Here is a 9,754-nt window from a genome sequence, read left to right on the forward strand (position 1 = left end):
TTAAATTGATTGATTTACCGTAGTCTGCTCACAAACATAAATTGCCAGAGTACACATGCAATAAATACGGAAAAGGATCTTTGTGTAAAGCAACGTCAGACTAAATAGCTAGAATACATATTGGGCGTCGTTAACGTCACCTGATTTCCTGTTCATTGTTGAGCAAACAATTTTGCTTTCATCGTAAGACGAGTAAATTATTAACTAATCACATATCAGTCAGCGCAAAACTAACGTTGTTTTAGTTTAACTCTTGATAACGTTGTTGAACTTTGATCGATATTAAAAGTACAGGAGAAGTTGCGCAGTGCACTGAAAGTTTAACAACTACAACGTCCACAATCCAGACAAAAACACACTGGGTACTATTCACGCCAGGTTATATTATTTAAACATTATGTTTAAGGTTTGAAAATCACACCGCACTGGCTTGTTTCGATCATTTCGTTATTTGATCAACTACGAACTCGCCCTACTTACAAAAGCAGGTCGCTTTCTTTTTCTAAATTCTCCAACCGATTTTGTTGACTGCAGATGCACCAACGTGGAAATTGACGGTTTTTATTAACATGATCTTGTGCACCCGATTGCATGTGACTTTCCAAACTATGTAGTACACATTCCAACTTAAACTGTAACATTTTTTAGACGAGGCAAGGCAAACGACTGTTGGTAAATCGAGTATTGAATAAATAGGCAGCGAAGTTATTAGGCTCGCTTGGTTTGTGTAGATCAGCGTGGTCCAACTGCGGGCCCGCGGGCCAATTGTGGCCCGCGAGATAATTTTCTTGTGCAACTCTTTTTGTTTTTACTTTCCGAAAATGTAGGTAACAAACGACACAAATAAACTGTAAAAACTCGATTGTGACGCATGACAAGGCATTGTTATGTACAATAAAGAGTTTCTGCGTCAACAAACTAGTAGGACATTTTCCTGCAAAGAGTAGAAACTAAACGCTTGTTGTCTGCAAGAGTTAGCGTACGGACTATAAATATGAGTAGCCGAAAGCAAACAAAAGCGGCAGCTAGAGCATTTTTGAAGAGGTGGGAAGAAAATTATCTTTTCGTCGAAAACGACGGAAAGCCACTCTGTTTAGTGTGCCAGAAGACAGTTTCAGCAGCAAAGGAATACAACTTAAAGCGCCATTATGAGACACTTCACGAACACAAATTTAAAAAATACAAGGGAAATGAAAGAAAGGATGTCATGCAGAATCTTAAAAGTAAACAGGAGAAACAAGTCAATGTTATGTTTAATTTTGTGGGCAGCCAAAGGACAAGCCTTGCTGCGTCTTATGAAGTTGCGCTTGTTCTTGCGAAAGGAAGAAAGTCATTTCGTGAAGGGGAATTAATAAAAGAATGTGCGATAAAGATGGCCGAGGTCTTTGGTGAAGAAAAAGTAGCAGAAAAATTTAAAACAGTATCTTTATCCCATCAGTCCATAGCAAGGAGAACTGCTGATATAAGTGAACATGTTTCTTGTAAACTAAAGATGTTAATGAGCAAGTGTAGCTATTTTTCACTTGCTTTGGATGAGAGCACTGATATAACAGGCATCAGCCAGCTTATGATTTTTGCTCGACTAGTTGACCAGAATTTTACTGTTTATGAAGAATTGCTTAAAATCCAGCCATTAGTAGGTGGTACAAAAGGTTCAGACATATACGGGGCTTTAAGCTCAGTTGTTTCCGAGTACGGAGGATTTGAAAAATGTTCGTGTGTTGTAACGGATGGCGCAAAGGCAATGGTGGGAAGTAGAATTGGTCTTGTTGGATTGCTGAAGGAAAATGGAATAAACTGCATAACACTGCACTGCATAATTCACCAGGAGGCTCTTTGTGGCAAAGTACTAAAAATGATGAATGTCATGCAAAGTGTTATTAATATGGTTAATTTAATAAGGGGTGGAAATAAAGCCCAACGACATCGAAAATTCATGTCATTTTTACAAGAACTGGATGCTGAATTTAGTGACTTGCCTTTGTATACAAGCATTAGATGGTTGAGTGCAGGTAAGGTGCTTAAACACTTCTTTGGACTACGCAAAGAAATTCTTTCATTTTTCGAAGAACAACTTTCGGACAGCACGGAAACTTTTCAAGCACAGTTGCGAAGCACTAAGTTTCTAAGTTGTTTAGCGTTTTTAGCAGACATGACAAATCACCTGAACGTGTTAAATGCAGGGAAAAGAGCAAAGCATTTTACATTTGATGGGACATGTGGAAGGTTTTCGTTCAAAGTTAGTTTTGTTCACGGACGGCTTGCAAAAAAGCGATCTTACCCATTTTACTTTCTGCCGTGTCATCAAGGAAGAATATCCGGACGCTGATTTCACGCAATTTGTAAATAACATGACTTCACTGTCCGATGAATTTCGCTGCAGATTTGCGGATTTTCAGAAGTTAAAAGGTCCACTTGCCCTTTCCAACAATCCCATGCAAGTGAGTATTAATACACAGCCACCGGAGATGCAACTGGAATTATGTGAACTTCAGAATGATCCTTTTTTTACTTTCAAAGAAAATGGAAAAATCCAGAAAACTTCTGGAAGTATGTTTCTAACGAGAGGTTTCCAATTCTCAAAGATAGTGCCGTAAAATTATACTCAATGTTTGGAAGCACTTACATTTGTAAATGTGCTTTTTCTGCAATGAACGATGTAAAAAGCAAAAATAGAAACAAACTTGGAAACAATGCTTTGCACGACTGCCTCCGCATGGCAACAACAAGTATTACAGTGGATATTCAAGCATTGGCAAAGGAAGCTTCTCGACCGCAGATGTCGCATTAACATTCACTTAAAAAATGTACAAATAAATGTAAAGTGATTTTCTTGATAAATGTAAAGTGATTTTCTTAATAAATGTAAAGTGATTTTTTTCAGTGTGTTATTGATGGCCCGCCAAAAAAAGAAGTTGGACCACGCTGGTGTAGATCATCAATATTGACATTGGGCCAAAATGGAATGTGTAAATAGCAATTGCGACATAATTTGTGCAAACTCTGCAATAGTTGTTTACCAAAATAGTTAGTGTATGACTCACTAGCTCAAAGCTTGCAAGGAAGTAAATTGTGTAGCAACCAAACCCAACTATATGACCAATCATGTTTAGACTTTGTAATTATCGCTGATTTGTGTGGGAATTGTGCAAGAGCCAATCGCAAGAGCACATGTGTACGATTTAACGCCTTTATCCGGGTATATATAAAACCACACTGGTTTGTTTTGATCTCTTGTCTTTTTCCCTTGTCCTTCTTGTGACTTCAAAGGTAATAAACAAACGAACCGAAGTGCGAGACACTTGTGTGGAGTTTCCAGGACTCGAGCTAGGGAGGTTAGGGACGAGACTTATTAGCCACTATTAACATAAACCGAACACTACAAATATATTAAAAGAATACACAATATACCGAAGTTCATCAACAAAATAGGCTGGCTTGTTTTTTAAAATTTTAACTTGCGGGTTTGAAAAATTGCATTTTTTTAATAGGTCAAATCGGTAACTTTGCGTAGTGCATCAACATTGACTTTTCTGTTTGGAACGTAATATTAAAATAGATTGACTAGTTAATGCAGCGAATCAACTTATTTTGATAGTTTCCACTTGATTGCTGAGAAAACAAATATGTTTCGGTGGTGACATATCAATTATTAATTCCGCGTCAGTTAGCCATAAACGAACACCATTTAAGCTTGTCAGGTTGTTAAAAGTCTATAATAGCTGCAACGTATATAAGCTAGACAAGAACACACAAGGCAATATTAGGGTTTGAGTGAGTTCCAGTTTGCAATGTATCAACGAAAACTATATGTGAAAACTTTAAGTTTGGGATTTTAAAATTTTAGTCCTGTTTATTGGTTTACTGCACACCACTGCTTACAAGAAACAAGCCTGCTTACAAAAACAGGATGTTTTGATTTTCGTAATTTACAAACCGATTCGTGTTGATTGATGTGATGCAGCAATTCCATTTCTTGTTTGATAGAAATTTACTACATTTTGTTGCATATGCGACCCAGGTGCATGATACCTAGTTAAAAAAACGACTTATAGTTGCACACATTTTAACTTAAACTGTAGCATTTTTAGATGAGGGTTAGACAAACCATGTTTGGTGGTTTTGTAGTTATTATTTGTCTTTATCTTGCATACGGTAAGTTTCAACGTTTTAAATTTGTCTTACATACGGTAAGAAAATATCAACGTAAATTAAATTAAGGTAACTAAACTTTTTTAAATAAAACATTCCACTGCGATTGGACTAACGATTAAAATTTTCTCATTTGCAATACTTTGAATATATTTACCGATTTTTGTGTTGACTATAAATCACTAAATAACAATATCAGCGCGTTAAAAGTTTCAGCTCAGAGCAGCGAGACTTGGAACACGATGTATATCGCTGAAGGAGATTCCAAGACAGTTTACTGCGCAAATCCTAGTCTGGTAATCGACGTCATACACGCTGAATACGGAAGAGCAAACTCAGTGACACCGTAAGATTTTGACAATCAGTTCTGCAACGTAGCCTATATGTAGAAATATAAATAAAGGTTGACTTACTTAAAACTCATTAAACCCATATTATTTTACTTTCATTTATGCTCAGAGTGGGAAACAGCGAGCAACGTTGTCGGGTGCAAAGAGCAAACTTTCTGATCACAACAAAATGTGCCGACAAGAATCAATGCCACCTTGCAGCAAATGAGAAGGTGTTCAGTAACAAAGGTTGTCCAAAGGTTGCTGAGTGGAAGTACATTTACATCGAATATGCTTGTATTTCAACAAATGAAGGTAGTGTAACAAAATTATTTTATTAACCTCGAAATTTAGAGAGAGATTTGTTCAGATTCGATATGTTTAACGCAAATTCTTCCCAACTATCCTGGTTATATTTTAATATTCGAGGCAACCTGCCTTATTCCTAAATCGGTGAAAGCCTAACAACGGCTTATCACTAAAATCAATTGTTACAACAGTGACTTCCCTACTGGTTAAACAATATGTATGACAGTTATTAAAACCTTCAAATGTACTGTTCAACGCGTCCCGAAACAGAAGGAAAAGCGAAGCAACACGCCGCTTCTAAAATGGCCAATTACAGCCCCTCATACAACGAATCAGTGAAGCGGGATGGTGTATAAATACAGAAAAACAAGTGGAAAAGGGTGGAAGTTATGTTTAGTGGAAAATACTGAGAGCAAAAAAAATGGAAAAATCTGGAAATAAGTGTGCGGGCGTCACAAAAAATCATTCAAAAAAGCATAACAAAACAAACAAAATATCAGAGCGTGTAGTGTATAATAAACAACTACCGAAACAAACGTGAAATAAAAGGTATGAACGTAATTTTTGAACAGTAAAAAGGAACCCATTACGTGAATCCCGATTCACGTTACAGTAGAAGTAAAAGGATTTAATCTTAAACATAAAAAAGTTTTGTAATCGCAGATGGCACTTGCGACAACGAAGCTGACTGCAACACGAATGGGAAGCTTGGTTAGTTTAAAATAAACTTGTGCAACGTACACTTCCGCAATACATATTGTTTAATTATGTTTTATGCTTTGTAGATGAATTTGAAGATTCCAAAAGCAAACTCTTTCAAGCAAACCGAGGTAAGTTGTAAACAGCTTCCTTGTAGCCGAACTTTTATCTTATCTCGCAGGAATTTTGAAAATAAGTGCGGAAGCGTGCACTCCTGCTCTAAATGTTTGTGGCCACCATTTAAAGTCATTTACGCCATTGGTTTCTACTTTACATTGGTGTAAACGTGTTCAGCTCGTTTGGCTTTCCTGTAAATTAAATGTTTTTGTGTTTATAGGGAAACTATTTCTGCATTTATAGGTGCTGCTTCGTTGTTTAACAGCGGATATTATTACATTTTTAGATTCCTTGTGCAAATTGGGGCTTGCAACAGGTTATATACCGAATAGTGCAATATCTGCCTCTTCGTATATTGATAATCAGCACCACCCAAAATACGGGCGGCTGGACCAACCATTCATGCCTGGTATCAACAGGGGTAGTAATGACAAGTAAGTAAAACAGTTGAAATATTTGGCATTTCACTGTGGCTACTTATTTGTACATTCATTACATACAAGTAGCCACCGTCCGTTCGTTGCAAATCGATACTACAAAACAAAAGCGTGTACTGGTAGTACTGTCCAAAGTAATCTGACCTTCTGAAACGACCCTGTGTTTCTTTTATAGAGGCTGTTGGCGAGTGGATCCAAGTTGAGTTGGAAGGTCCTACCAAAATCACAGGTGTCGTAACTCAAGGAAGGAACGGCGAATCCTATGCGCAGTGGACGAAAACTTTCAAGATCAGTTTTATGGGTCCTTACGAAAACCATTGGAATTTTGTAACTAATTCTGCTGGTCAAGTAATAGTAAGTTTAGTTCCTTTAGCTTTGCGAAAAGTATAATGAACAAACAGACTTCATCGAATACATTTTCTGCAATGTTTTAAAAAACTAACTTTGTGTCGTTGGGCATTCAAACAATGTCTTGATGCACTCACAAGAGAATACTCGTAGTTGGCAGTCAAAGTGAAAACAAATATAAGCATGGAAGCTGTATGTAACGTTTGTTTTTAATCCAGGTGTTCAACGGCAACAGCGACAAAGATACAAAAGTAACAAACATGTTTGACGGTCCCATTTTGGCTGTGAAACTTCGTCTGGTGACGCAGAGCTGGAACGAACGAGCGTGTTTGCGCCACGAGTACTTGACATGTTAAAAAATGCCATTATGCATAAATAATTTTATTACCGCTAAAATTTGTTAATAAAAATGTGATGGAAATTAATCCTTATATCATTAAATAGTTTTGTAAAATCTGTCGCAACTAATAGGCATACGAAATGCAATAAATAGGACCTTAACTGTGCCCTCTTCCAAAATCCTCCAATAATATTGATCTTTGAAATTAAGCATACCTTTCCCTCTTTTCGGATGTGTATGGGGAGTTATTGCTTCAATAAACAAACGATTTTCGAAAAGGCTGTTAGTGATGTAAGTAGGGGGATAAGCTTTTTTTTGCGGCTAAATCAGAGGCAGCGACACCTCGCGTTTAAGAAGTGGTGGAAGTGTTATCAATAAGCGATGGTGAAGGTTGGTTTAGATGAATTCGATGTTAGACGCTTGTAACGAAAGGCGCTATGGACACATAGCATGCTGAAACTGAGTAGTCCCAGTCAGTGCGCAAAAATTGTAAAAGTAAAACAAAAAAACGTTAAATATCACAATTGAAAGATACCCTCGTAGACCTGCACATCAACGTAAAATGCCGTAAACCTTTATAAAAGGTTGTTGAAAGAAAGGCGACATGGTTACTGTTGGAATTGGGTTGGTACCCATATCCTTTCCAAAGAACCCAAGCAATATACGGAAATTCACGGCAAAAATTTAATGCGAATTTACATTTCCCAGATATAACTCCAACAGTTTATTTGAACCAGACTCTAGTCTGAACTTTTCGTTAGTTGCAATTGGCGAAAGCATACTGCGATTAGCCCAAACTATTTCTGATACCGCACTTTCAGGCGGGTACAAAGAGCCCAAACTGCCCAAAAAGGCACGTGCCATCTTGTAACGAACTCTAACCGGAAGGTTTGAATGCATCTAATGGCGAATGCATGCAATTACAGAAACGCACTGGTAATGGAAAATGGATTAAATCATCATCAATCATCATCGTCCAGTGCCATTTCCTGTAAATTTTGAAAGGAAACAATTATTTGAACAAACACTCTGTGTCGCTATTTTTATCGATTTTGCAAAAAAATAACTCTTTATCTCCATCTAGTGGACTAAAATGTTTCAAACAAAATTGTTACAAATGCTCTGACTAGAAAGGCGATGAATGGCGAGTTATCGGACTACTGGAGCCCTTTTTAATGCGGAGCGGTTGTTCATACTTTTGTTTTTGTAATAGCTATACCTTCAAGCACTTAAATTTTAAACTTATAGTTACTTTCCGGTCAAAACGTATGTTAATATGACGTCGCAATAGCATTTAATTTAAATTACTTTGATACAATTCATACATAAAGGCATTGGTGCCAGACAAATAATTAAAAATATTTATATCTTCCTCCAAACAGTTGTGGTATTTGTACAACCTTCATCAAAAAGTGAACTGTTCACCCAACTTCGCTACGCTACGCTACATCCGGTGTGAACGGGCCTTCAAGGAAAAGGCGTTTGATTGCCTTTATTTCAGCAGTTGAAATAAACATAATGTAATTTTTCAATTTGTTAGTTACGAAACCAATATAAAGCTTTATGGCTAATTTTGTGTGTGGCAATACTCTGCAAAGTGTAAAATAATATGTTGAAAACGCCAGCTTTGGGCATACTTACTCAACTACTGACCATATGAATTGCTCAATAGAACGTTTGTTAGTCAGTGGTCATTGTTACAAGCATGTTTAGTTAAATGTTGTCCACCTCCGGCCTTGTCAACTCCTATTCAACATTTGTTTCTAGTATTGTGTACCGTATTTTCAACCGCTACTTTTCGAGCCTGTGACACGTGTGTTTTTGTGCCACATTATCACTGCATGTAATTGAGCTTGGTCCGTCGCCTTGCAAGTAAACAAAATATGAGAATCATACCAAATGATGTTTGTTTACACTTGTGTACAATAATGCATGGCCAGGGGCGGCTCGTGCTAGGGTACTGCGGAGCTGCAGCACCCCCTAGATATTTTGACTTAATACACCTACCATAATATTACAAATAACTTTCATTATGTTTATTTTTTCATTCCTTAGCAATATATATAAAAAAGAAAAACACCAAATAAATCTTATGTACTAAATTTAAAAGCTATATTTGTAAGACTTTACCTTACAAAAGTTGTCTGCAGCAAGCTTTCTACTTCGAAAATACGCAAACAATCTTGTGGCACTCGATTGGAGCGTAAAATGTCGAGTCCATGTGGTACAGTGAGGTAAAATGCTTACAACGACGTGACTTGCGGTTAAATCCCCTCCGTGACACTGACCGTCCGACACTTAACATGAAAATCACCATTAGAAACAAAATCATTGTAAAATTATCGAGCCATTAAATGATAAGCTGCAGACAGTGCACACTGTTTCGACCTATAAGGTCTCATTGATGCAGCTGGTGACATGAGAGATCGACCGCATTGGCTAGTGTAGCCATTGAACGGCACTCAAGTTTGCTTGGAGTAACAGGGTAAAAACCCGTGCCTCACCTAGTCTGTGTAATGCCACAACTGGGGATACACCACGAAGGAAGCTGGGTGACACACTGGTCAAAAGTAACTGCTTGGGAACCATAGTGAAGTCGGCTTAGTGTCACAGTATCAATGTAAAGGCACCCAGCAGACTGGAGTGCCGTTAACTGGCTACACTAGTCAATGCTGCCGATTTCTCGCCACCAGCTGGACGAAACTTTGCGTCGCTATTCTAGGACTGGTGAATATTTTTACCGATTTACAGAGACCATGTTTTACACCAGTGGTTCCTAACCGGGGTTCGATACTAAAAATTGCCGGAATTACAAGAATCATGAAACAAGTTGCTTGTACTAATTTAACAAAATGATAAACAGTAACAGTTGCCATTACGTGTAAACAAATACTATGACCTACCAAACAAAACAAAATGCGTTAAAAAACAATAATGTAACTTTGGGGTTCGACCGAAGGCTGAAGAATATCGTTGGAGTTCGGCCGTTATAATAACGTTGAGAACCACTGTTTTACACCGAG

At 37.5% G+C, this 9,754-nt stretch overlaps 2 protein-coding genes across 3 annotated transcripts; both read left to right on the top strand.

Moving 5' to 3' along the window:
• Window positions 1–994: 994 nt before the first annotated feature.
• LOC145219541 (general transcription factor II-I repeat domain-containing protein 2-like) lies at window positions 995–2,329 on the top strand. The gene has a single exon (XM_080086893.1). It carries the CDS (start codon window positions 995–997, stop codon window positions 2,327–2,329), a length of 1,335 nt encoding a protein of 444 aa, XP_079943019.1.
• Window positions 2,330–4,590: 2,261 nt separating this feature from the next.
• LOC145220523 (putative carboxypeptidase X1) lies at window positions 4,591–6,965 on the top strand. Of its 2 annotated transcripts, none has more exons than XM_080087736.1 (5): window positions 4,591–4,796; window positions 5,454–5,501; window positions 5,576–5,620; window positions 5,893–6,040; window positions 6,219–6,315. In XM_080087736.1, the coding sequence occupies exons 1-5, from the start codon at window positions 4,604–4,606 to the stop codon at window positions 6,244–6,246; spliced, it is 462 nt and encodes a 153-aa protein (XP_079943862.1). In that variant the 5' UTR covers window positions 4,591–4,603; the 3' UTR covers window positions 6,247–6,315. The 2 variants fall into 2 exon arrangements, with proteins under 2 accessions (XP_079943862.1, XP_079943863.1); XM_080087737.1 differs by lacking the exon at window positions 4,591–4,796 and adding an exon at window positions 6,610–6,965 and having other exon boundaries at window positions 5,458–5,501; window positions 6,219–6,397.
• Window positions 6,966–9,754: the final 2,789 nt, after the last annotated feature.

Source organism: Phallusia mammillata, chromosome 3 (assembly GCF_965637545.1).
Source record: "Phallusia mammillata chromosome 3, kaPhaMamm4.hap1.1, whole genome shotgun sequence".
NCBI classification, from domain to species: Eukaryota; Metazoa; Chordata; class Ascidiacea; order Phlebobranchia; family Ascidiidae; genus Phallusia; species Phallusia mammillata.

Coding starts and splice junctions, on each gene's coding strand:
- LOC145219541 (XM_080086893.1), top strand. CDS start 995: ATGAGTAGCCGAAAGCAAACAAAAGCGGCAGCTAGAGCATTTTTGAAG.
- LOC145220523 (XM_080087737.1), top strand. Junction 6,041..6,218: donor AACAGGGGTAGTAATGACAA/GTAAGTAAAACA, acceptor TTTCTTTTATAG/AGGCTGTTGGCGAGTGGATC. Junction 6,398..6,609: donor ATTCTGCTGGTCAAGTAATA/GTAAGTTTAGTT, acceptor TTTTTAATCCAG/GTGTTCAACGGCAACAGCGA.